General features: G+C 60.4%; 1 protein-coding gene across 13 annotated transcripts in view; it reads right to left on the bottom strand.

Moving 5' to 3' along the window:
* Positions 1-26,806, bottom strand: part of MPRIP (myosin phosphatase Rho interacting protein) — a 136,683-nt gene that overhangs the window by 14,298 nt on the left and 95,579 nt on the right. For 11 of the 13 annotated variants that reach the window (XR_004347252.1, XR_004347253.1, XM_032615397.1 and 8 more), the window contains 12 exons: positions 26,296-26,437; positions 25,409-25,513; positions 23,843-23,899; positions 22,740-22,808; positions 20,082-20,171; positions 16,081-16,190; positions 13,176-13,731; positions 11,474-11,590; positions 5,128-8,844; positions 2,232-2,379; positions 1,445-1,562; positions 164-323 (listed from right to left, as the gene is read on the bottom strand). Coding sequence is in view for 11 of the 13 variants with exons in the window: in XM_032615397.1 (XP_032471288.1) it covers positions 164-323; positions 1,445-1,562; positions 2,232-2,379; positions 5,128-8,844; positions 11,474-11,590; positions 13,176-13,731; positions 16,081-16,190; positions 20,082-20,171; positions 22,740-22,808; positions 23,843-23,899; positions 25,409-25,513; positions 26,296-26,437 (5,389 nt within the window). In the remaining 2 variants the exon portion in view is untranslated. The remainder of the gene's footprint in view (positions 1-163; positions 324-1,444; positions 1,563-2,231; positions 2,380-5,127; positions 8,845-11,473; positions 11,591-13,175; positions 13,732-16,080; positions 16,191-20,081; positions 20,172-22,739; positions 22,809-23,842; positions 23,900-25,408; positions 25,514-26,295; positions 26,438-26,806) is intronic. The other 2 variants (XM_032615409.1, XM_032615408.1) reach the window with 1 other exon arrangement.

Here is a 26,806-nt window from a genome sequence, read left to right as displayed (position 1 = left end):
CGGAGGAGGAACAGACATCTCGGAGCCTCCAGACCCCAAGGCCAGCGGCCAGCTGCGGAGCAGGAGGGGCTCAACCCCAGCAGCTGCAGGGAGCTCCTGTCCACACCCCGGTGACGCCAGACGTCGGGAGATGCCTGCAGATTGGGGCCCCAGTGCGGCGCACCTGGTTGTGGGCGTTGAGCTCCTGGTTCTCGCGCTGGCACTGCCGCAGGGCCTGCCGCTCGGCCTCCAGCGCCTGGGCCAGGTGGGCGTTCTCCAGGCACTTCTGCGAGTACTGCTCAGAGAGGACCTCCAGCTCGCGCTGCACGGACTGCAGCTCCTCCCTGGGGAGAGGGCACTGCTCACTCCTCTGCCCTCGCCCTGGGGCCCAGGCCTCTAAGAAGCTCAGAGTCCCCTCCGCGAAGCCTCAAGGACGCCGAGACCCACACAGCAGAGCGACCGCGAGCAGAGCCCTGCACCTTGTGGTCTCGAGTGGCCATGCAGCTCGGCGGCTCCGTCCCTGTGCTCTTACCAGCAGTCGAACAGCCCCCACGGGCGGCACTCCTCTCCCAGGGTCAGGAGAGGCCTCACCCACGCACCCCAAAACACACTGTGTCAGAGAAAGGTCAGACCTGAGACCGTTTCTAGCACCGTGCCAACTCGATCCACGCTCAGAAAACCAAAGCCTCGTGACGTCGTTCTCGGCCACCCTGGACTTGAGAAGGGCTGGTACTGTGGAACCGACGCCCCCTCCAGCCGAGGTGAGCTGCTCCCGGCCGCCTGCCCACCCACCTGCTCCCTGACTGCACTGCACGGGAGCCCGGGAGAGGAGAGACCCTGACTCTGTGCGTCACGGAGCCCCACGAAGGCTGGCTCTGCACGGCCCCTGCAGCAGCCAGTCGAGGCGCTCCGAGTGGTGCGAGTTCCACTGAGGGCAAAACTAAAGAGTGGCCGTGCTGGTGAACGCTCCCCATTCCCTTGCCTCTGCAAAGAGAACTGGCACACGCACTTCTTAAAAATGTAGGGATCGTGGCCACTTCTGCCACGCACAGCCACAGAGCATCTGTGTCATGCGCTACACCGCGTCCCCTCCCCACGAAGTCCTGAGGCAGCAGCAACTGACGGACAGAAGGAATCTGGGGTCGCCTCTGAGGTCGGCCCTGAAGATCCGACAGTATTGATAAAATCTCCTCTGCCACGTCTCATTCTTTACGTTTTAGTCGCTGGTTTCTGTTTGACTCAGTAACAGGAGCCCACTTGGGCCATGAGAGCAGTGGTTCGCTGACCCCCAGGATGGTGCTGGGCCCCTCAGGAAGGAGGCTCTGAGCAGCCTCAGCGCCCACGGGCCTCCACCTGCGCCACCCTGGGGACCCGAGTCTCTGTGGCTCTTACAGGAAAGGTGCCGCCCCGTCCCCGAAGGACCTCCCTCCGGCCCTGCCCGCAAGGGCCACCTCCGCTGACTCACAGGTACTGCCGCTGCAGGGCATCGATGTCCGCATTGACACTGCTGATCTGGGACCGCTGGCTCTTCTCCAGCTCCCGTTCCATCTCCTCGCGGTGGGCATTCTTCATGGCTTCGATGGCTGTGGACAGGATGTGGCCCTCAGCACCCACGGGCTTGGGAGGTGAGACCGACAGGAAGGCGGGACATCCCCCCACTGCTCATGCCAGGCCATTGGCAGTTGGGCCGGGAGGATTCCCGGGGAACTCCCCCATGAAGGGGATGCAGGTATGTTTTTTTCTTGATGTTAACAGAAAACCAAACTGATTGAATAAATGTCAATGTTAAATCCAAGTATGAGTGTGTAGGACAAGCAGGCTTTCAGGCTGGGCCTGTTTTCTTAGTGCCAAAATCACAAGCACCGCAGGACAGTTACATGAACGGAGGGGACACAGGCCAAAAGCCCAGGGCTCAGTCCGGACGCTCTGGGCTCTCACGGACCAAGGGCCGCGGGCAGAGGTGTCCGCTGCCAGAGAAGTGCCAGCAGATGGGCCGATGAGGCCAGGGCAGCCCCTCATGAGCACCAAGTGTGCCGGCAGCCACGGAAAGCGGGAGTGCTGGCGCGGGGCTCTCAAGCTCTCAAAGGGCTCCTCAAACAAGACTTTCCCCCAAGAGAACTGTCCAAGAATTCTCGTGGGTAACGAGGCTTCAATCTCAGCCGAAAGATGGTGAGGAGGCCAGTCACTGCTCAGAGCTGTGCGATCAGCTCAGGGGGACCCTGCCGCCCGTCCCCGGGGTTAGCGGCTCCCACCTGAGATGGTGGCCGCGGTCTCCTCAGCCAGGAGGCGGTCTTTCTCCTCCCGCAGTTTCTCCAGTTCCCGCTGGTGCTGCCTCTGCAGGTCTTCGATCTTCTTCTGGTGTGTTTCTTCCATGGCTGCAAACCCTCGCTCGCACGTGGCCTGCAAGGTGCACAAGAGGCTTTACGGACTTTTCTTCTGCTATTCACTGAACAGACCTCAGCCCTGCCCTGCAGGCTCCTGGCACAGAGAAGGTGCTCTCTTGAGCTGAGCCCCGCGCCAGCTGTCTGGAGACTCACTCTGCTCCTGTGTGTCTCATGCTCCCAGAGCGTTTAGAAAAGGGTGCCTGATTTCTTTGGTGGTTGTGCATCCCATTTCTCTGTAGAAAGAGCTGGTATCGTGGGCAGGAAAAGGCCGCAGTAGAATTTAAAGTAGCCAATCGTGGACCTTTATGGACCGACAGGAAGGGGAAGGACAGAGTGAACGGGCAGAGGCTGGCCGCGTCTGGTCTGAGTTTCATGGGCATCAAGCACAGTCATGAACACTAATGTCTTTGTCAGCCGCAGGGAGCCAAGTACATCCTGTGAGTGACGGGTGGCGGGTAGCCCAGTGCACGGAGCCAGGGGGCCCAGCCCTGCCACTGCCCAACTGGCCGCCCTCACCGGGTCACTGAACCTCTCAGGCGTCCACTGAGGAAATTAGGCTAGGGTGTGTACGACTTTTCCTTTTCCTTTGGAAGGAGTACAAAGAGGGAGCGCTAATTAACGAGTGCCTCTGCTAACTGTACCGAGACCCACGACGGAAGAGCTGCTCTCCAAACCTGTCTGTGCCTCGCTGCAGCCTGGCTTGGTGTTTGACCTAGACATGGGTGTGGGGAAGGACACAGGCATGACCTAGTAAGAAGGGCTCAGACCACCCCACACCCCCTCGCTGTGTAGTAACCCAGGCCTGGCTTATCAGTTGGTCTCGCTGATGGGGTGGGTGGGTATGAGGGGTGGTCTGTGCAGCTGTTCTGTGCGTGGAGGCACATTTCTTGTCTAAATCCCTTGCAAGATCTGTTTCAAAGTAGGGATCGCACCTTTCACTGATCCTTAAAAACTGGAAGAATGTGGGCACGTTAATTCCAAATCCAAGTATACCGTACTTGCACATGGGATCAAGGAAGGGTACCAAGAAATCCAGCCTCCGTGTGTGGGCACCTCTGTCTCAGCCCCCACGGTGACTGAGAGGCCCTTCTGAGACTCTCCGGTCAGTATTTTTCAAACTCACGGTCAGAGTCTGGACTTCCCTGCGACAGATCTGCCTCACTGGGGAAGTGGTCTTAAGTGCTGTGCACCACGCACTGGGCGTTTTTCTTCTTGCAGGGGCTCCACCTGGAAGCTGCTGTCTCCTCTCACTGCCCTCACACCCCGGGACACTGGAGGGTCCTAGCGCTGCCCTCTCGCATGCTGTGGTTCAACGTGGACTCTTGGTTAACACATAGCTGCAAGGTCTTAGTTTGATTTGAGGGCTTTAGAATAAAGATAAGGGTCAAAATTCTTCCTACAGAAACACTAAGGTGTCTTTAAAGACTGGCTGCTTCCTTGGAGAGTATATGTGTTTAAGAAACAATCTAATTTTTAAGCCAGTAAGTAATCCCTGGGATCAATCAAAGTTCCTCGGCAACCACGGTGCAGAGTCGTGAGAAAGAGCACCAGCCTTCAGCTATCAGAAGAGGGGCCCTCAGGCCAAGACCCCAGTCTCCCTGACCTGGGCAAAAATCTGCACAAGTAACAGCTGTCAACCGGGCCCCAAGAGAGCGGTTTGGTTGTAATTTCTGCGTGTCTCACAGGGCCCAACAAGAATAGGTACAGGACAGAGGACACCGCCTACAGCAGGCAGCATCCAAGCCCCAGCCTGCATCACCGCCGGGGCAGAGCCTGCCCCCAGTGTCAGCCCAGGGCTTTCCTCCCTCCCGGGTTCATGCCGATGGGCGTGAGAGCCAGTCTGGGCCTTGTGTGAGTTTCCTGCTGCGCAGACGCGCTGGGTGTTGTGGGAAGCGGCCGGGAAGTTACTTTCAACGCGGCACTGGTGTGCGCCGGCCGCACGGGGACTGTGTGGCACTTTCCAACAGCCCTTGAAGCTTCCTTGGGATCCAGAATGGCCTTCAAGAGGTTTGGACTGACTTGGGAACAGAGCAGTGGAAACGGCCTGGCAGGTACTAACGGCCCGCCTGCTTGTCGCAGCAGCGCCGGGCTGCCCTCAGTACTGGATGCACTGCCGGCTCACAGATGGAGGACGGGGCTGGGGACCGAGGGCACGGGAAGAGCCTGGCGTCTACTGGATGCAGCTCAAGGGATGGCGAGAAGCCCGAGAGGACGAAGCCCAGAGCCCAGGCTGCCCTGATGGCTCCACACAGCCCAATGCCCCAGGGCCCGAAACGTCACCTTGATGGGCCAGGGCCTGGGAATCCTGTCTACCAAGGTGGGTGTGAAACGGGGTCGGGGTGTGGTGGGAAGGTCACTTCTCAAAACCCCTGGAGCAAATAAGGCTGTGCTCCCTGTAAGAGCAGCCGTTCCCACGCAGGGTTCCCACCAGACATCTGTCCCCACAGAACTGGGGCGGGGAGTGGCCCTCAACACCCCACTGCAAACATTCTAGCCTTTGGGAAGCCCAACTCTGCTCTGCTAGGACAGCAGGAAGGAGAGGACCCTCGCCAGGTCCAGGTCTGCACAGCCTGGAGGTGGGGGCAGTGGGGGAGCTTCCCCACCACCCTGCCTCGCCAGGCCCTGCTGGGACCCCACCGCAGCCAGTGGGAGGTCAGGCGGGGAACAGCCCATCAGCTCCTTCTGCTGTTCGGTGACTTGGAGCCAAGAACCGTGTCCCAGCTCCGCCTGCACTGGACGCCCCCCGACCGCTCTGCTTCGAAACCTTGAGGCTCTCAAAGTCCCTCTGGCGCTCTTCCCGCAGTGAGGCCGCGCCACCCGCCAGGTCCTTGTGCTCCAGCGCTTCCCGCAGGACGTCCACCTGGGCCTCCAACTCCTGGATGCGCCCCTTCAGCCCCACCATGGAGTCGGCCTCCCCCTCAGCTGGCCGGCTGGAGGACGGGGGTCCATGGGCTGGTGGGGCGGCAGGGGGCCGCCCCTGGTAGTGGCGCAGGGTCTCCTGGAGGCACCGCAGCTCCTCCTCATGGACGGCCTGCAGCTCCCTGATCTTGAGCTGGAACTTGTCCTCCAGGGTCTGCACCTGGTCCACAGGCTGCCTCTCCAGGTCCTGCCTGTCCCCCGCCAAGGCATCCAGCTGGCTCAGGACCCTGCCGCGCGCAGCCTGAGGCGCACCCTCCGCCCGGCTCAGCCGCTCCCCTGGGTAGCTGACCTTCCACTCCTCAAACCACCCTCGTGGGGCAGCCAGGCTCTCACGGCGCTCACTCTGCCCCTCTTCCAGGCGCCTCTGCCGCTGGCCCAGCTGGGCGACCTTGGCCTTGAGCTCCGCGTTCTCCCGTTCGACGATGGTGATCAGCTCCAGGTACTCGCTCTTCTGCTTGCGTAGAAGCCCCTCGTACTCCTCCCTCAGGGCCCCCACAGCGTGTTCGTGCTCCTGACAGGGGGCCCCCCCGCCCGACCAGGACTCCCTGTAGCCCCGGAGCTCCTTTTCGTACTCCAGCCGGACCCTGCAGGCTGTGTAACACACCTGAGCCTGAATAATCGCATCTTGAACTAATAAGGAAGAATACTGGCCGAGGCCTCCCAGACAAGCGCTACGGGAGAGATGCCGGGATGCCTGGAGGAGCTTCTGACAGTCTCGCACTGCCTCCACAGAGAGAAGTGAGGTTAAAGTGGCAGAGATCTCTCCCAAGAGACTGGCCTTGTCTTTAAGCTGCAGGGCAAGCTCTTCCTGAATAGCAACCAAGGCCCCAGAGCTCTGGCTGGACAAGGGACAGAGAGCCTGTGAGCCAGCTGGGTCCTGATGACTTGGTACTTCTTCCGGCAGGCTCCCAGTCCAGGACACCTGGACACCATCTCCGGCACCTGCTGGAAGCTGGAGGGTTTCCGAGACCTGCAGCATCACTCTCTCGAAGTCGGGTGTCTGGTAGGCCCCTAGGATCTCCCCCAGCAGGCGCTTGTGCTGCTGCAGGGCTGCCTGTGTCCCCTGGAGGGTCTCCTGGATGCTCTGCAGCCTGCGGTGGAGGGACCCCCTCACCGAATGCACGGCAAGGCTGAGCTCCGCCCTGACCCACGTGGCGTCGGCCAGGGCAGGGACCGGGGCTGGCGGGGCGTTTGGCCGCCCACCTCCCGAGGCACTGGCTGCCTCTCCGCCCAGCGTCTCCAGGTGCCGGCTCAGGGACTCGACCTGGCTCCAGAATTCTCCATCCACCAGCACCTTCTTGGCCCAGGCATCCACTGGGGCCCTAGGACAGGTCACGGTACTTTCGGACTCCAGCGGCCACTTTCCGGACTGAGAGATCTCGAGGAGCACGTGCGAGATATCGGAGGTGGTGTTTTTCAGTGAGTCTGCTATCTGGTCTATCAGCGTGGCTTCCAGGGCTATCTGATCAGAAAGGAGCTGGAGCTGCTCCTGGTCGCTCAGCTCCGGCAGGTGTGGTGGCTGCCGTGAGGTCGCTTTTTCTTCCTCCGAGAAACCCGCCTCCCCTGCGGGAGGTGGCTGGTGACCCAGGGCCTGGATGGCGCCGACCAGCAAGCTTTCCACGCCGGCCAGGAGCCCCGCCCCCGCGTCAGCCGGCAGCGACCGCAGCTGTTCCCGGCAGCTTTCCAGGCAAGCCAGGGCCTGGCTGTTCTTCACCCGGAAGTCACCGAGCTCTTCCACGTGGTTCTCAACCACCTCCGCCCTCGCCTGTCTCTCCTGCTCCAGCTGGGAGGCCAGCGCGGCGACCTGGAGCAGGCTGGCACGGAGCTGCTCGCGCAGCCGCGCCTCGGTGCCAGCCCACTGTTGGTGCAGAGCAAGCAGGGCCTCCTGGCTCTGGCCCTGCTGGCTCTCCAGCTTCACTGTCACATCTTTGAGCTTCTCCTCGGTGACGTAGAGCTTGGTCTCCAGGGAGTGGATGATGGACAGGTAGGTGTCCGAGTCGCTGGTCGCTGGGAGCGAGCTGGGGGTGGCCTCCGACGACATGCTTTCCTCCGAGGGTGAGCGGTCCTGACTGGTGTCAGAGGACGTGCTGCTGGTCCAGGTCCTCTCAGACCCGTCAGGGTGGGTGTACTTTTGGCACTGGATCGTGGAGAACCGGATTCTTTGCCTCTTAAGGCCGGGTGCTCCCTGGTCGGGCTTTGAGGTGCTCTGCAGGTGCCCCTCCCTGTCGGACACTTCTGACCTTGGGGGCACTGGGCTCTTTTCTCTCCTGGGGCTGCTGTCCCTGTGCTCCTCCCCCAGGGCAGCCCCCGGAGGTGCGCTGGCAGCCCGGAGCTGTGGGCCCGAACGCGCGACGCCGTCCTCCTCCTCGGCTTCTTCCAAGAAGCTCCGTGGCTCCTCGGCGTCCTCTGAGGACTCCTTGGCAAACTGCCTTGCGATCTCTTCCTTTGCCTGGAGCTTCACTTCTGTTTCCTCTAAGCTGCTCCCCAAGGCAGTCATCTTAACCAGCACATCCTGGAGATCCCGCTCTTTCCTCGCCAGCGCCTTCTCGTGCGTGTCCTGGATGCACCTCAGCTCCTCCTCCTTCTCCTGGAGCCGCGTGTGCGCGCCCTGGAGCTGGCTGGCCATCCTCCTGTAGGAGCGCTCCAGGCTTTGGTAGTCAGCCTCCCTCCCCTTCAGCTTCTCCTCAAGCGCAGCCACGTCCCCGTCGGACAAGGCGACGCGGCCCATCAGCTCTTGGAAGCGCTGCCGGATCAGGTCCCGCTCGTCTCGGAGGCTCTGGACGTGCTCGGCCAGCTTCTGGATGCTGGCCTCCTTCATCTCCAGCTGCTCCTCCAGCCGGTGCACCACCTCACTGCCCTCGGACTTGGCACTCAGCTTCTCCTTCTGCAGGACCTCCATCTGCTGCTCGTGGTCCTGGAGCCGGTCCTCGAAGGCGCTGGCCCTGTCCTCCGCCTCCTTCAGGCTCTGCAGAAGCTCCTGCTTCTCCCGCTCACAGCTCCCCAGCAGCAGCTCGTAGTTCCTCTGCAGCTTCTCCTCCATCAGCCTCTGGGCCCGCTCGCTGGCGCTGAGCTGCTGGCTGAGGTCGGCGATGCGCTCCTGCAGCCTCTGCACCTCCTTCTGCCGGTCCCGCTGCAGCGCCTGTTGCCTCTCCAGGTCCCGCAGCTCCTGCGTCCTCCCCAGCAGCAGGGCCTCCGCGCTCTGGAGCTTCCGCTCGCTGGCGCGCAGCTGGGCGTTGAGCGCGGCTTCGCTGTGCTGCCGCTCCTCCAGCTGCTCGCGGACCTTGTCCTTCTCCAGCTTCAGCTCGCCCTGGAGCTTGGCCAGTGCCTGCTCCTTAATGGTGAGCTCGGCGGCGGCATTGCCAAGCCGCGCCTGGAGGCTCCGGATCTCGGCCTCGTGGTGCCGGATCGCGTCCTTGGCCTCCCCGTAGCTGCGCTTCAGGGCCTGGATCTGCCGCGTGATGAGCTCCTGGCGCTGGCACTGGGCCTCCAGCTCGCCGTGCAGATCCTGGTTGACTCTGTGGAGCCTCTGCCAGGCGCCGGACGGGGAGGTGGCCACTTCAGTCTTAAAAAAACCGATGAAATACGGGTTAGTAACACTCGGCCTCCCAGTTCTGAGTGTCACACCTCTGGCCAGGGTCAACCACAGAAAGGCTCCTTGGTGGGTCTGCCTTTTATCCTCTGCACAATTTTATTTTCATTTAAAAAAAGAAAAACAACTAACAAATCGTCTCAGTTTTTTTTTTTTTTTTTTTTTTTTTTTGGTAAGTAGCTGCTTCCAGGTAAACAGAAAACATGGACATTAACATTCAAAACAGCTCTAACCGAACAGCTTCTAGGAGAAATAAACCAAACAAAACTGAATAATGGAGCACACTGATAAGCAAAACGAAGACTGAGGGACGAGAGACTCCAGCAAGAGGGACGGGGCGGGCGGGCGGGAGCAGAGCAAAGCATCCGTTTGTTTGTTTTGCAAAACAAAAGGCACACAGCTCCAGACCACAAACCCCACCAAAGCGCAGGACCGGTGACGACGCCACTTCCTTCTGGGACAGGGGAGAAGGAAGGGAGGCACCGCTGGCGGATGTCAGCGAGGTGACATCCGAAACATTTTCCTGTGAGAGGTGGAGCCCGTCCTCTACAGTAACAGGAAGAACTAATCTCTACCTGCAAGAAGACAAAACGAAGGGGAAAACGCAAACCATGGAGTGAAATATGAGAGTTAACAAAACAAACAAACCTTTGTGGCATATTCAAAATAAGAAAGTGAAGCATGCAGAAAATAAAACACAATTGAAACGAAACTCCCCAAACTAAAAGGCATGCAGAACAGACAGAACTAATTAACGCAGGAAAAAAGAAGAACGTGAAAGGAGTGAGAACAGCTCAGCCTAAGAACTGGCCTGCCTGTGGCTCCCTCCAGGTGTGCTGGTGGGGAAGCCACAGATGTGACACTCAGTTACGGTAAGTTAGACACTCCACGTCCACACCCTGCCAGCTCCTCCCGGCCATCGGCGCGGAGCCCACCCCCAGCTGCAGATCCTTCTCACCCTTAACCCCAAAGCCCCTTGCTCATTCAGACTTTTGATTATAAGAATTGTCAAAGCACGTAGGGAGGTTAAAAGTAAACTGTCCTTTGCCCTGGCGGGGAGGTGTTAGCGTGTCAGCTGACGGATGGGCTTCAGTGCGGGCTCATGCAATCGTCCAGGTCAGACACAGGACAGGGTAGTAATGTTCAAACTCTGCCGCCAGGGTTTTTACCATCTGGTGTGAAATGAGTGCGTGTAGGATGGCGGCCCAAACCAGGGTTTAAAAAGATGCTTCCCGAGCCCGCGGGGTCTGCACAAATGACTCAGAAAGCCCCGGAGTGAGACATGCAGGAAAGAGGGGTGCCCCCCATCACCAGGTTCCGGTACCTCAGAGTCTGAACTGGGCATGGCGACAACTATGGTTGAAGGGCTAAGGAGGAGGGTCCAGGGGACACGGGGTGCCCAGGGCCATGGCCAAAGCTTAGGGGAAAAGGAAGGCAGAAGAAACGTGCCACAAAAAGGGCATGAAGAGAGAGGTAGGAGGGCAGACTCCGCCCAGACGATCCACTCGGACCAAGGAAGCTAGTGTGCTGTGTAGTCTGGAAATGCTGATGCAAAAACTTATCACGGAGATTCTGGGTCCTTGAGAGTCTGAAGAGCCCTCAGGGACGAAGTCTAGGTCTACACAGGCAAGGAGGCTGATGCTGCAGGGGAGGGGGCGCCGCGGGTTCTGGTCAGTGCAGGACCCTGACTTGAACGCTGTGCCTTCAGCCTTGGCCAAGAGCTCGGGTTCTCCGTCCCATCGCCCTGTCTTGCTTTCCCCCTCGTCTGTCAGTCACCTCTCCCCACTGCACGTTGGCTGAGGGGGCAGGAGAGTGTTGTTTTATACCCCAGAACTAGAGCAGGGCCTGAAACGCTGCAGAAGAGTTGGCTCACATCGGCCTGCTCCATCCAGGTGACCTCCTGCCTGGCAAGATGCCTGTGGCATGCCTGCTGCTGCATGGTTGGGGGGGGGGGGGGGGCGGCACTTTGGCACAGAGGCCTCTGCAGGAAGACGCTAGGTTTGGACTCTCAGCTCAGGACTCAGGCTGCTGCCCTCCCTCCCCTCCACACCACTGGGCAGGCTGGCTCAGGGCTGGGCGGCCATGTTTCCCCCTCAAACTTCAGCCTAGGCAGAAAGTAAGAAATGGGCCACTAGGCTAGTGGTAACAGCCCCAGGCTGCCTTGTAGGTGTGGTACAGACACGGTCAGGGGCAGGAAACCAGTTCTAGCTCTGCCATGGGCTTGGCCATAAAAGGAGGCATGTGGCTGTTAACCCAAGTCCTTAAATCTGTAAAGTGGGACTAACGCTGCCATTGTGCAAAGTTAGAAACAACATGCAAACACGTGATGTTGATGATAAATATACAGTGGACTCTGGGAAGCCAAGGAGAAGGACTACTATTGAAAACATCTAAAAAACCCTTCGACGTAGAGGGCTCAGGCAGATCCTCCAACTTGTTGCACAAGGAGGAGACCCAGGCAGCCCACTGCCCAGGGAGCCCGCTCCAGTGGCACAGGCGTCCAGAGGCCCGGCACTCGGTTTTGCACGTTCCTAGCCTGCCTGGGTCCTGCACACTGAAGCCCGAGGGCGCCTGGACGGCCGTGGCGGCCCCGCAGCCCTACCTGCAGCACATAGCCCTCCCGGGCGCTCTGCTCCCGGCCCAGAGCCACCCTCAGCTGGTCCTGCAGCAGCCGGTTCTGCTCTAGAAGGTCTGAGGCCTCCTTCTGGCTCTGCTCCAACTGTTGGCAAAAAGACACACATTTTTAAGCAAAATGGCGGTAACAGGAGCAGCAGCACGGCACAGGCGCTCGGTGGTGTGCCCAGTTCCAGCTGGGCTGGAGCTCAGTGGCGCCTCCGAGGGCCTTGCAGGCGGCCACACCTGGGTGGATGTGCTCGTCAGGTCTTCACCCAAGGTTCCAGCTCAAGCTGTGAATCAACCTGGGCAGCCACGTAAGCTCCACGTGGACCTGCTTGAGGATCCACCAGGTGCAGACCCCACCAGGAAATGAGGACTTCGTGCCCCTGTCAGAGGGAAGACTGCCCACTGGGTCCTTTGGGGGTCCTCAGCGTGGCCAAGCACGCCCGTGCTGCCCCAGGGCAGGTCTCACGCCAGGCTCGACCTTGGCTTCTGGGGAAACCCTGTTTGACCAATTGGATACAATGGATTTCATATAAAATTCTGTTCGTGAGAAGAGGTCCTCAAGAATTGAGCTGCTTCACACTCCTGCTGTCACTGGCTGTGAATCCAGCCGTCACCCATCTGCCCCTCTCTGGAACGTTTCCTACGTGCCCAGCTGCCGGGCCGTGGCAAGCAGGGAGCTGGGCGTGCAGCAGACTGTGCCGACCAGCACGCGGACCTTGGTTTTCAGACCCTGCCGTCTGAAACGAACTCAGGGTCCAGTGTGTGGCCTGCTGACTTGCAGGCTCGTTTTGGCTGTTTAGAGCAACGTGAGTTTGAACTGTTACTTTTCCACATCTTGCCTCTATTACTGTATTAACAGGCGTAGAAAATGGAAAAAACTGGGAAAAAATCCAAGCGTTGATGCTAGTGATAAACGTCAGCCTCGTGAACCTAACCAAATAAGAAGAGGATGAGAAGTGAAGGCAGGCCAGCGGCCAAGCTGTGATTTCGTTAGCCACCCAAGTCAAGCGCACACGTGAATCGCATCCTTGAGGACTCCTGAGAGGCAGGTGGAACTCCACCTCCTTGGCCGTGGCACCTCTGCTCAGACTCACAAACCCACGGCCCAGCTTCTGCAGGTTTGACTTCTGGGCGCTTCCTCGTGAAGGGAAATGTCACGTTACCAAGTGCGGGGACCGCTCACCCACCTCTGCATCTGGAGGAGGCTCGTGCCAGGCCCCCCAGCAGGCCCGTCCTGCCCCCAATACCTAGAATCAGCCCTGCCTCCTGCTGCCTGCCCCGCACCCATCAGGTCTCACTGAGGGTCGCAGGGCTGCCCAGTCCAGACAGAAAGCTAACTCTGTTCACATGCCTCTTCCGCCCCCAGCCTCTAGTGCGTGGCGGAAGCAGGGCAGACGGGGCCCCACCTGGCCTGCAGCCCACCCGCCCCATCTCTGGCACCTCTGGCTCTCAGTGTCAGCGCCGCTCCTCTGGTCTCCAGAAGGGCCCGGTGCCCTCCCTGCCACCCCCCACCCCAGCATGCCTCAGGCCTGCACTGCGCTCGGCGGGGAGGCGGTGGTGGTGGGGGGGCTGTCGCGTGTCTGTCTGCCTGAGGGCCTGCAAGTCCCTCGGGCGGGTTAGGCACAGCGGGTGCCGGGGAAGGGCTGCACGGAGCTGCCCTGCCCATGCCGCCCGGCCATTACCTCCTTCTCCAGCACAGAGGTCAGCTCGGGAGTGGACAGTCGGTCGCTTCCATCCTCAGGGGACAAGTGCAGTGGGGCGATGGGCACTTGTTTCTCCTCCCGGAGAGGGGTGGTCTCCACCTGATGCCACCGCTGCTCGATCTCCACGTGCACGTTCTGGGTCCTGAGGTCGGCGGTCACGGGCGGCCCCGGGCCCCGGTCGACCTCCATGCGCAGGGCCGTGTCGTCGACGCTGGGCCCGTCAGCCGCGTCCACCGCCCCAAAGCGCTTGCGCCGTTCCTCCCGCCGCCGCGCACGCTCCCTCTCCAGCTCGCCGGGCTCCGCCTCAGGCCGTGTGGTGGCAGGCCCCGGGGCACCGGCTCTCTGCTGGGCCAGGGCCTGCTGGATGGGTCGGAACTCGGCCCAGTCGAAGGTCTTGGAGCGGCCCTCCCGCCTGCGCTCACGGGCCCGGCTCCGCTTCTGCTCGGGGTCTGGCTCCCCGGGCTCCCCGTCCTGCTTCTCCCGCAGCCTCGTCTCCGAGGGGGAGCTGCTCCGGTCTTTGCCCTGCGGCAGCGAGCTGGGGCGGGGGAGACAGTTGGTCAGGCGGGGCTCCCGGCGACAGGGCCCAGCTCCCTGCTGTCACCACATGCCTTTTTCTACGCGGCTGTGGCTCCCACAAGGAAGGGGGGAGACTCTGCCTTGACTCACTGACACGTCTGTGGAGGGAACCCCAAGTGGCACTGAAAAGGAGCCGCAGACAACGGCCCAGAGGTCTCCCGCAGGATGATAACGGGGGGGCCGCGAGCCCCTTCAGGCTGCGCCGGGCACGGCCACACCCACACAAGGCCACGTGGGAGGTAGACCCCACGGCACGCAGGCACTGGGCCGGCGGTGACGGAACAAGCGAGACCAACAACCGCTTCCCTCGAAAGGCTCATGGGTTTTTGATAAGCAGGTTAAGTAACACGGTCAGGTCTGTGTTTTGAAAAACCACTCTGGGTGGCTGGCGTGACAGACGGATCAGAGTGATGGCCCTGGGACCACCTGTGGGCCAGTGAGCTCGATGGCCCAGGTGGCACCCACGAGCCGGCACCAGGCAGGGGCTCACTGAACAGGACTTGAGCCCACCCGGGGCAGAGGTGAGCAGGAAGCAGGACACTCAAGGGGCACCTCTGCCTGCCCAGCAGCTGGATGCGCCTCCCCCCACCTGCCCCACAGCGGAGGTCCCCGGGCAGGGTGCTGTAGGGCACTGGTTGTCGCCGTCCGAGGCAGAGGTCTCCGGGCTCCAAGGACAAGAGCCTGCGACCCTGGCCCGAGCCGAGTGGCCTCTGGTCCCGCCCAAGCCCTCAAAACAGGGTGGGAAGACCCCCAGCGCGGCGAGGGCTGGGCCTTGGGGACTCCAGGGAGCACCTGTGTTTGAAAGGTGGCCAAAGAGAAGGGAGCCTGCAGAAGAAGCATCCTCCCTGTCCCGGGAGGCGGCCCTGGGAGCTTCCAAGTCAAGACCACACACTTGCACACAGTTTCTCCAGAACGGACCTTTTCAACAACGCCACTGAACTGAGAGCTGGCCCAGGCCTCGGACTGCATAAGCCATTAGGATGACACAACAAGCCGGACCCGCCACTATCCGCAGAAGAAGCCCCTGCGACTCCCCACCAGACTGCACACCCGGGGGGCCGCGGTGTGCAGCTCAAACCCACGCTTCTGACATCCGTACCTGTTTCCAATAACTTTCCCGGGGCATGGCATTGCTGCACTAAAAAAAATCCCTCTTTTCCTCAAAGTATAAAAGCCCACACGGAACAAACTGGGTGAGGCAAGCACCCTGGCTGTGAGGCGGCTGACCCTGGAGTACACTGCTCATCAGGAGGACACTGTCCCCATGGGCTGTGGCCCCAACACGGAGGGGAGGCGCCTCTCCCAAGCCATGTGTCGCCTGAGCGCGTCCTTCCTGCCCTTTCTGAGGCCAGAGCCACACACCTGCGACATCCCCAAGGCTAACGAACCCCAGCCGGGCCCCAACCCACCGCACGCAGCCTCCTCCAAAGTACCCGGAAAGAGCTTTGGTCTCTGCTCCTGGTCGTAGAGACTCGGGAACAACCAGGTATTCTGTTCGTAGCAATAAATGAAGGAATGAACAAACAATCGAACAGGACAACACAGGACGGAAGGACTGGAGAGAAGAGTCCTCCATTTAGGGTCCCTTCCTGCCTCCTTGTTCAAAGAGGTGCAGGTCACTAGCAAGGAGGCCAGAACTTGGACCAAGGTGTGAGGCCGCCCTGGGCCAAGGAGCGCTCCGTGGGCACCAGGGTCGCCCCCTGGGCACAACCTCCAACACAAGAGAGTCACTCAAGAAGCATTTAAACGACCGGACCGAAAACCGCAAAGCAAGAGGCTCTCAGAACCGGCAAAGGCGCCAAAGCCGTGAGGATCAGGGCGGCAGAGTTCTCGACATCACAGCACCAGCCACACACGGGGAGCTTCTCTGCTTTTTGTAAAATGAGAACTCAGGTTTCTAAACCATCAGGGCAGGAGGAGGAAGGTTGTGGGGGCGAATCACGAGGTTTATGAAGCATGGATGTTGACACGGGGAACAGTTTCCCAACTTTGGCCTCCAGCACCAAGAGATGCAAAAGAGAGCTTTGTCACGGCTGCAGCGGAAATCCAGCAGATTCAGGAGTGAGGCGGAAGGATCAAGAAAAGGAAACGCTTAGGTGGCCTGTGAATGCGGCATCTGGAGCCGCCCTCACCCAGCCGTGGCTCAGTGCCCGGGCCCTTGGGGAGCTTCTCCCGCCGGCCAGGCCCGAGGGGGAGGGGTAACCTGAGGCAGAAAACCCAGAAGGCCAAGCGGAGAGTGAGTGGGAAGTGGACTGAAGGACGGCGGGGGAAGGCCCGTGCTGGCCCCTCGGGCACCCTGCCGGCTCACCTCGTCACGTCTGGGGCAGAGGTCGGGCGGACGTGCTTCATGATGGCCTGGATCCAATTCCGCCGGATTCCAGATGTCATGGCAGAGAGGGTGAAGGCGCCCTCCTTTGTCTACACAGTAAGACGAGGAGTTAGCAGTGACTGGCACCTCCCCACCCCTGAAGAAGGCCCCGCAGGGAGGCTGGAGGCCAGGTGGCCGTCCCAGGAGTGCGGTATGTGCCCCACTCGGGATGAACAGAGCTGGAGGGCAAAGGAGAGAGCAAAGCCGCGAACACTGTCATGGCTGTGGCTAACCCGGGCGTCCCCTCCCCACGGGACCCAGCAGGCCTTTACTTTTACTGACACTCCCTGCTCTTTAAGGAGCTCGCAGACTGGAAGGAAGGAGAACGTGCGTGCGGGGAGCAGCGGGAAGGGGCCAGGGCGTGGCAGGGCTAGGGAGGGTGGGCGAGTGGACGGGGAAGGGGTGCATGACCCAGGTGGAGGGAGTGGGCCTGGGGCGTGCAACCACGCACAACGGGCTCACGGGGTGACCGGGGACAGGAGTGGCAGGCACGAGGCTCAGTGGTGGCTGGGGCCCGATGGGGGCTGTGTCTGTTGGGCTGAGGAGGGGCAGGGAGACCTGCTGGGCGGCCGGGCTGGTTGTTCAGGTGATGAGAGGGGCTTCAGAGAGGTGGAGGAGGTGGCATGCACAGTGCAGCACTGACAGGCTTGTGTGGGGGGGCACCTCAAGGACAATCCCTGGACCCCCCACACACTTGGGTGAGTTGGTGGGATGCCAATCAAGATGAAGGACATCACAGGAGGGGGCAGCATGGGCAGTGGGTGATGAGTGGCCTGGAGACACAGTCCCTGTGGCCCTGAGCGGCCCACGCGGCTCCAGCAAAGCTGAGGAGGGGTGGGGATGCGGGTGGGGATGTGGGTGGTGGCTGCACAGAGTCCACTCCCCTGCCTCTGAGCCCATGGGCTCCTGTCTTACAGAAGTGAGGGGATCAGAACTCTTCAAGCTGCTCAGGCTACTCATAAATGGACCCATGAGACGTCAGCAAAACAGCTGATGGGAAGACACTGTTAGCAAGATGGGTTCAGGACAGGAGCTGGCATGGCCAGGGGCCAAAACTAAGAGAGCATCAGGGCACTGCAGAGCACAGCACGGCACGGGGTGACCTCGGCCCACCCCAGACCCCGCCTGACGCCCCATCTAGACCACAGCCCACCACCCACGTCCACTCCTCTCTCCCTCCGGTTCCCCCCAACGCAGGCCAACCGGGGTGGGGGGGGGGGGCGTGGCCTCCAGGCTCCCTGAAGTGCTGGCCCCCCCCAGCCGTCTCCTGCTCCTGGTGTGCCGTTTATGGAGCGTGACCTCGGCCACCTTCTCCCACAACCTCAGTTCTCAGCTGCCACGAGCTCTCTCCCGGCCCCAGGCCCACACGCTGGCTGCTTGTCTACCGGTCTCAGAGGGCCCATCTCGGCCTCAAACGCACCACGGGCCAGGACGCTGCAGGCTCCGCCAACTCCCGCACACGGCTCGCCGCACTCTGGGTCTCCAGCCCTTGACCCTGCCCCTCCCTCTCCCGGGCGCCCTGCGCTTGCCAGACACCTGGCCTCCCGTCCCTGCTGCTCCACCAGATGCGTCTCACAGACACTCAGCTGCCTCCACATTCCGGTGCTTTCCACAACTCGGGGCAAGGCTGACTCTCAACTCAGCACTTAGGGCTTCCCCATGCCAACCCGCCAGCTTTTGCACTCAGCCCCCTGGTAGATGCCACCAGGTCTGGTGGCCAGGCCAGGGACAGCTTTGCCCCTCGAGATCCTAAAGCTCCCTAGTGACCCAGGCCGAGTCCCTCCAGGAAGCTGGCCTCCCGTGCTGGGCGCCATCTCTCCCGACTTAGAACTCCCAGTCCACGGGGCTCATGAGCTCATGAGAAAGCCCCAGAACTCATAAGCTCACTGCCCCCCACCCAGGTAAAGTGACGAGGGGTCAGGCTGGTGGACGACATCAGCCAGGGAGCACAGGTGACTCAGAAACGCCCCATCTGTGACCAGGAGAGTCCCAGGTCACGGCCTTACTGCACAGAAAGTGACCTCTTAGAACATGATGATGTAACCTGCTCAGTGATGGGAATGGACGCATACCCCCAGGGTGCCCTGCCCAGAGAAGCCTGCCCTTCAAGATGGGGAGGTGAGAGGCTTCCCTGGTGGCACAGTGGTTAGGAATTCCGCCTGCCAACGCAGGGGACACGGGTTCAAGCCCTGGTCCGGGAAGATCCCACATGCCATGGAGCAACTAAGCCCGTGCACCACAACTGCTGAGCCTGCATTCTAGAGCCCGCAAGCCTCAACTACTAAAGCCTGCGTGCCTAGAGCCCATGCCCCACAACAAGAGAAGCCACCGTCATGAGAAGCCCGCTCGCCGCAACTAGAGAAAGTCTGCGCACAGCAACGCAACCAAAAATAAATTAAAAAAAAAAAAAAAAGATTGGGGGGGGGGGCTCAGCGTGCGGCCCACAATGCCAGAACTTGGCACCATCCCCAAATCTGTCCACAGAGAGGAGGCTAGAGGTCTAGCTCACTGAGCATCTCTTTTCCTCCTAAAGGGACGAGGGGCAGAAGGGCATCAGACTGGCGCCGCCTTCAGCTATGACTCGGTGCCCCCCACGGATGCCCTGCAGCCTGGTGGACTGGGGGCTGGATTTTTCCTTTTAATGAATTCATGGGCCTTCAGATCTGAACTCACTCCTCTGAGTTTGGTTAGTATTAGTCATTGCCACATGCTGCATCTAGGCTGAATCCACAGATACAGCTGAGTCTCTGGGCCCAAATGTCAGAAGGTGACGCTGCAGGAGTCCCAGCCGGGGAGCCCCAGTGTGACAGCTGTCAGGCCACTTGGTTCCTATCGCACGCCTAAGGCTCTCATGGGGGAAGAATTAGCTTTCCCCAAGGGAGGTCTGGCCTTTGCCCTGTGCCCTTGTGATGCACAGTGGGGCTAGCCAGACCAGAAGGACCAGCCATGCGGTGAAGGGCTGGGGCTCTGGCCATGCGACATCAGCCAGGCTCTGGGGGAGAGGGGGCTGGCACTTGCGTTTGACCATGTGGACAGCAGTTCAGTTGATCAGTTATGAAGCCTCTATAAAAACTCTGGACACAGAGGCTTGGGCCTGGCACCAGGCCTGAAGCTTGGGCGAGCTTCCCATGTTGGAAGCTCTGTGTGTCATCACATGTCAGCGCCGAGAGGGAAACACGTCCCCAAGGGCACGAGAGCTTCATTTAGGGCCCTCCTGTTCAGTCCAGTTCGCCACGCGTTGCTTCCTTGGGCTGGTACCAATCTGTATCCCTCTGCTAAAATAAATCTACAGTCCTAAGTATGGTGTTTTCCTGTGTTCTGTGAGTCCTTCTGGCAAATTATCAAGTGTGAGGGTGGTCTGGGGCACCCTCAGACTTACAGGTGGCATCAGAGTGAGGGCAGACACGGTAGCCGGGGGCCGGTGCCCTCACCACGAGCCTCGCTACCTCTGAGCAGCCCTTGAACCCCGAGCTTTGATGACATGGCCAGTGAGGACTGTTTCATCTGTCCAATCAGATTATTTTTTTGAGGACGGGGCAATGCCTTGCTCGTTGGGAGGCCTTCACAAGATTGTGGGGAGAAAGGACTCCAGTGAGTGGGTAAGTGGATGAATGAAGGACAGAACAAGTGCATAAAAACCCAGCACCCTGAGAGTTAAGAACTCAACACTTTCACTCTAACTTCCCACATCCCACAACCGTCCAACTGGCCTGAACTCCAGCGTTTAAAAAATGGGAGAAAAAGAAAGAACCTTTGGTAAAAAAACCCTTTTAGACAGCCGTGAGAGAAAGATGCTAATGTCTTAATGTTTGCTGAGACCACAGATTGGGGGTGGGGTGAGGAGCTCCAGGGCAGAGGAAGGGACAGGATGAGGCACCAGCTGGTCAGGCCCACGGCCCCACCCTTGCACTCAGCCTCCCTGCAAACCCCACCCAGCTCACATGGATCTGGAAGCCATAGTTTCTCTGCACTGGGTACTCCGTGACATCGTAACATGTAGACAAGTCTATCTCCCCATCCAAGTCAGCCGCCTGCGGAGAAAATGAGGGATTTAGAAAGTAAAGGCCAGTGCCCTGTGAAACTGTACATGCTCACAGGCAGGGCGCTGCCTACCGCACACCACCTAGAAGCATCCACACCACCATTTTTCACACATCCTGCCAAAGACATCCCATGCCCCTGGTTCTCAAACCTCCTTTACACTCCTAAAAATTGATGGTGCCAAAGAGCTTCTCTTTATGTGGGTTGTACCTACGGACGATATCTGCCTTATTAGAAATTAGGAAAAAAATTGAAAAAAATTTATGCATTGAAGTACACAAACCCATTTCATTTTTTAACAAAAAGTATCATTTTAAAAAAAACAGCAAGAGATTTTTGCAACTCTCTTTTTTTTTTGCGTTACACGGGCCTCTCACTGTTGTGGCCTCTCCCGTTGCGGAGCACAGGCTCCGGATGCTCAGGCTCAGCGGCCATGGCTCACGGACCCAGCCGCTCCGTTGCATGTGGGATCTTCCCGGACCGGGGCACGAACCCGTGTCCCCTGCATCGGCAGGCGGACTCTCAACCACTGCGTCACCAGGGAAGCCCTGCAACTCTCTTTAATGCTTCACTTCCGAGGACAGCTGGGTTCTCACACCCGTCTCTGCACTCAAGTCTGTTTGTTGACATGTTTTTTTATTGGTCTTTTTTTTTTGGCGGTACACGGGCCTCTCACTGTTGTGGCCTCTCCCGCTGCAGAGCACAGGCTCCGGACACGCAGGCTCAGCGGCCATGGCTCACGGGTCCAGCTGCTCCGCGGCATGTGGGATCTTCCTGGACCAGGGCACGAACCGGTGTCCCCTGCGTCGGCAGGCGGGCTCTCAACCACTGCGCCGCCAGGGAAGCCCTGTTGACATGTCTTGGTTGAAGCATATGAAGACGGTCTGGCCTCACACAGACACGGGATTGGAAAAGGGAAGTGAATTTTAACAGTCTTTTCAAAAAGACAGTTGTGGCTGTTCTCCTTTGACAAGTGGTAGTTTCTTGAAGGTGAACTGCGAAGGGGATGCTTTCTGTCCTCTGCTGCATTAGAACCCATGGTTCTACCCTGCTCCTTGAGGGGGTCTTTCACCCCCACATGATCTGGTGACACTGTCTCGTCCTCTGGAAGAGCCCCCAGATACTGACGTTTCCTTGTACAGGAGCAAACACTGCATTTGTTATTATCACCACCTGTTCAGTCAGGAGAGTCTGTAAGCTCGGGGGAGACTGTCAAGTTAGTGATGGTGAACACAAGTTTTCCAAAGTTCCAGTTTTGCTTGGAAGCTCAAACGGAATCACTGGTAACAATTCCGTCGGTCGTTTTCCTTGAAGGAAGAGACTCACTTGGTTCATTTTTAAGAAAACGTCTGCCGAACACCCAAACCGAGCGAGCACTTGTGCGTCGTCCATTCAGGCAGAGGCCGTGGGCCGCGAGGAGAGGTGGCCGGCGGGGCGGGCGGCGCAGGCAGCGGGCGAGTGCTCCCCCGGGACGGCCGTCACACCTGGACAAGCAGCCGGAGCAACCTCTGCCAACCTCCCGTCTCACGTCACAGAGTATTACCGAAGGGGGCGCCTTCCCTGCTCGGTTACGGCCCTTTCTGTAACTTCACAGTGCGTGGTGGTGAAGGATGCACGGGGCCAGCCACCTGCTCCTGCAGCGTGACCAGGCTGAGGCACCCATCAGTGCAAAGGCCAACACAACGGAAAAAGGAAATGGCATCGCAGTTTTATGACACTATTTTTGTTACAGAAGAATCCCTGAACGGGTCTCCAGGGGTCCACAGACCATGCTCTGAGAACAGCCAAACACCCATGCTCCTGTGGCCCCTGACTTTCGGCTCCCCCAGAGACCCACCACCCACACTGCTCTACATCTGTGCTTGTGTCACTAACGTCCTTCCACTGCAGTCCAGACAGAACTTAGTGTCAGGGTATATAAGCAGCCCCTAGCGTTAGACATTTAGGTTCTTTCAGATCTCCTGCTGTTATAGAAGCGCAGGAACCACTGACATGGAACACATCTCTTTCTTCACATGTGGGAGTATATCTGAAGGATTCCTGGAGTGGAATGCAAGGGAAAAGGTGCAGAAACAGACTTCCAAGTTGCTCAAAATAGATGATTTTTTTTGTAGGTGAAGAAAAAAAGAGCCCCTTCTGTTTGGTGTTCGACCATGGAATCAGGACTCTCAACCAGGCTGGCCAAGTTCACCTGCCACGTCCCATCCTTGTCCAGAAAACAAGGGGCAAGATTTAGTTCGGTTCTTTAAAGACTCAATTCACCACAAGATCTCTGTATAGAAAGAACAAAACCACTCACCCTGAGTTTTAAAACAAGATGTCTTTCAGTGTTCTTCAAAGAACACAGACAAGAAAAGCCACTGAAACCCCCGTACCTGGGTGCCGAAAGCAGGGCCTAGAGAGCCCACTTTCCAGCAGGAACCAGCCCCGGGAACATCAGACTCCTCTGCAGATCTGGACTGGGCTACCCGTCCACCCGGAGGGGACTTTGGCCCAGGAACAGCAGTGCCACCTGGACCTCCCCTGTCCCTACAGAGGAACGGAGCTGAGACACTCACCTCCTCAGCCACCGAGTCCCTGTAGAACCTCAGGCTTTGATCAGCAAGGACAAACCAGTGTTTCTTCCACTGAAAGAGAAGGGAAAACCAAGACTCAACTCCCACACTTCCCGCTCTGAGGCACCCAACAGCCAGGGTCCTGGGGCACCTCACTGGGCACAGGTAACGCAGAGGGCAGGCGGCCCCTCCCGCTGGGGGCAGACACACACAGGACTCCACTCGGGCCACGGGCAGCCATGCGCGCACAACCTCTCCCCGGCGACGAGGCGGTGCGGACAGCTGTGGTGGGCCATAGGCTGCGTGTGCTCCGCCCGCAGAGGCGTGGCTGCTGAGCGGGGCTGCGGCTCCAGAGGCTGCAGATAGGCGCTGGGCCCCTAAGCCAAAAGGAGGCCACCTGCAAGCCACGGCCACCCCCTGGCTAACCAGAGGGGCGCCCACCTGCCGCCGGCAGGAGCAACCCAACCGGCTGGCCTCCCAAATCTTCACCGTGAGGAGCAAGGCGGGGAGGCTCGAGGCTCCAGGCAGGGCCAAGGGGATTGAAGTGGTAGAGAGAGAAGAGGGCATTTGGGCACGGTCACTCAGGAAGCGGGGAGGGGACTCTACGGGCCTCTCGGTGGGACCCGCAGGCTCATCCTTCCGCCTCCTGGGAGGCCTGGCCTCCACCCCAGCAGCCACGAATGGCTCGATCTTCCTGCTTAAGTCCACTGCTCCCCGCAGAGCCGCGACTGCACCCTGGCTACTGGCTCCACCCCACAACCAGAAGGCCCTCCTGTCCTGGGGAAGCCTGGGCTCTCGGGAAACTTCTGGGAAAGGTCACCAGGTGGGGAGCCAGTGCCGCAGCACGTCCCCAGGCCTGATGCTGAGACCCCATCGGGAGCAGAACAGTCCCTGCGCTGGCAGCGGGCAGGCCGGCGGCCCCACCCCCACTGCACCCCCAGTTCTGAGGAGATGGGGTCTCGGCCACGACCCTGGTCCCCAAGATGAGGGGGTGTGCTGGAGGCGGGGGACAGGGCCAGCGCTCATACACCCGCAGGGACAAGGCCAGCTGAACCTCACGCCTGCTCCCCGGCGCCTCAGGGACCACAGCAGCTCTGGCCACTCACCTGGCCGTCTTCATACTGCCTGGTCAGCCAGCCTTTCTTGAAGTTCAGCAGGTCGGGCTAAGAAAGGAAAAAAAAGAACAGTTGAGAGGAAAGCATCGGTGTCCCGGTTCTGGGTAAAGGGTGACTGACAAGGCAGCTCTCTCTCCCCCCAATGAGGGGGCCCCGGAAAGGGGCCTATCCACCTGCCAGAGGAGCCCCCATGGCCCCTCACCCTGGCAGGGGCTGCCAGAGCTGCTCCCCGGACGCACGTCTTCGAGGAGGGCGAGGCCCCCTCACCCCGTGAGCAGCACAAGTGGGGATGCCTGACTGCTGCGCCCGCAGGGCCGCCCGGAAGGCAGAGAAGAACGGCCCAGACAGAGTCACCCGGCATTTCGCGTGGAGGGAAGCTGTGCAGCGATGGCTGAAAGGAGAGCTGAGAAGTTCTCACAGAGGCCACAGGAAGACTGAGAGCAGAGACCACGCCCGGTGTGAAGCAAGACACAGCAGCAAGCCTGCCAAGACCCTCAGGCCACTGACCTGCCAAGATGAGTCTGAGTCTCCGTTTCCCTACAAGAAGCAGAACCAGGAGCGCAGGCACTGAACGGGGCGCTGTCCCTGCTGTTCCCTCTGGCACCTGTGCGCCAGAGCCTGAGGAGCAGCCTGAGAGCACCTCGAGGGCCGCAGGCAGGCAGCCCCCTGGGCCTGGCTTGTGTCACACATCGGGGTGCAGGCAAGGCCAGTGTGGAAAGAGATGTGGCCCACTGCTCCCCTCGGCCCATGTGCTCTTCTACAGCCATCACGACCAGAACGGGGCTGTGACATCTTTTTCTATTCCAAGGACCCAAGGAGGGTTTAAGAGAACACATGCCACGTAGTGGGACACCCATCAGCCACACGCGTCCTGGAGCCTCTGCTCCAAACCCGCGAGCGAAACCCAGACTCCAGGCAAGAAAGCCTCCACCCTGGCCCCACGGCTCCAAGTCAGGTTGCCGCTGGAGGCCCCACGCCTGGGAGGGGCGGCATCAGCCCCAGGCTCCTTGGAAGGCTGAGGACAAAGCAGAGAAGGGCCCATACAGCTGCCAGCTGTCCTCACTCCTGGGACGCTGGCCTGCCACTCGGGGCTCCCCGAGGGAGCGACGGGCCCGCTCGACCCGCCTGACCACTCCCTACCTGCACCCGATGGCTACGGCTCCCATGCCCTGGAGCGAAGGCTGGGCCCCCTCCATGGTGACCCCACGAACAAGACAAGTGCCCAGCAAAAGGGGGGCTCCCGACTCCAAAATGTCACAGAAACAAACACCCAAAACAAGAAGAACGGAGGTTCGTCCTGTGGCCCTGATTCCCCGGAGCCAGAATTCCGCCGCTCTGGCCAGGTGGCCGCCTCTGCTGGGACCTCAGAGCTCAGGATGCCCACGCAGCCCAGAGAAGGGGCAGAAACACGGCACCTGCTTCCCACGCACAGACGTGGGGCCCGTGCACAGAAGGGACGCCAGCGCGGAGGCACAGGCAGCAGCAGCGAAGAGCCCAGGGGACAGAAGCAGCAGGAGCAGCGTCTCCAGGCCTCGGAGCGCGGGCGCCCGGGCTCACCGTCAGGGAGGGCTCCGTGGACCTCCTGTCCAGTGACTTGGCTCTTCGGTGTGGAGACAGCGGGGAGGCCGAGGCGTCCGGGAGAGGAGCTTCGCTGGGGAGGTCCTGTGGCAGAGAGCAGCCCCGTCAGCACCAGCCAGCCCCTGGGCAGCCGGAGCTGCGGGAGGGCCGGGCTGCAGGGCCATGTTCCGGACGAGGAGGGGGCACTCTGCCGTCTGGGCTCCCTCAGCACCTCTGCCCGTGAGGACAGGACCTGCGCCCAGACTCCTAGTCCCACGCCTCCAGCTGCCCGCGGCCGGGGCCGAGCCACCCTGGTGGGAGAGCAGCCTTTTCTTGCAGACGCACCAGCCACGTGGCTCTCCTGGCCCCCGTCCTCCCCGGGCCTCGTGGGGTCACAGAGGGAAGACGCTGGGCTCTGTGCAGTGAGCACTAGGGCCCCTCTGAGCCCAGAGAGAACAGGAGGAAGACGGAGGGCAGACTCAGGGGGGCCACGAGAGGCGGGTGGCCCAGGAGAGGTGGGTTTCAGAAGCGGAATCCACCTTGGGGACTGGGCGGAGAGAAACTGGGGCTGTGGCCACCACCCGAAAGAGAGAGGAAGGAAAAGTATTCAGCCTCGCGGCCCGACTGCCTCAGAGATGAACAGACTGGCTCTGGTTACGACCTGGGACCAAAAAAAGGCTCACGAGAGCTGGACGGAGTTCCGAGAGGAAGACGCAGAAGACAGGCCTCACCCTCAAGATGGGGAAGGAGATGAGAGACCCGAGAGAGAACCAGGAGATGCGAGCGGGAGGCCGGGCAGAAGATCGTCCGGGTGTGAGTGGGGCCTCGGTGGGTGTGGGGGCCTCGTGCTGACCCTGCCCCCGCCGCCCCGGAGCCCGAACGCTCACCCGCTTCCGGGGGAAGGCCCTCTTCTCGCTCCGGCCCTGGCGAGTATCGCTGGACAGCGAGGGCCCGGCTGACACGTTGGTCTCCATGTGCTCTGCCTTCTCGATGTCCAAGGCCTCAAATTTCTCTATTACCTGGGACCTCCTGCAAGAGAGAGCATGAGGCGGCTGAGGGGGAGACAGGGTCCCCCAGAGCCCGAGGGGACGTGGTCCGGAGTCTCGGAGGGGCTCCCGCAGCCAACACCCCACGCCTGGCTCGCCCCAGCTTCCGGGCTGCCCTCGCGCAGGGCCCCGGCAGTGCACACCGCTCGCTCAGCCAGCTCGCCTCGGACACCCCTGCTCCCTCTCCCACCTCCGCTGAGGGGGCCCTTTTGGGGGGCTGCCAGCAGTTCATGGGCAAGGTCCTTCCCTTCCACCAGACGCTTCCTTGCCCTCCGCCTCCCAGGCCCCACACTGGAGTCCCCGCACGCTCTGTCGCTCTGCCGTGCTGACGAACTCGGCAGTCACACGCTCA

Source organism: Phocoena sinus, chromosome 20 (assembly GCF_008692025.1).
Source record: "Phocoena sinus isolate mPhoSin1 chromosome 20, mPhoSin1.pri, whole genome shotgun sequence".
NCBI classification, from domain to species: domain Eukaryota; kingdom Metazoa; phylum Chordata; class Mammalia; order Artiodactyla; family Phocoenidae; genus Phocoena; species Phocoena sinus.
This window is presented reverse-complemented; position numbering and strand designations above follow the sequence as displayed.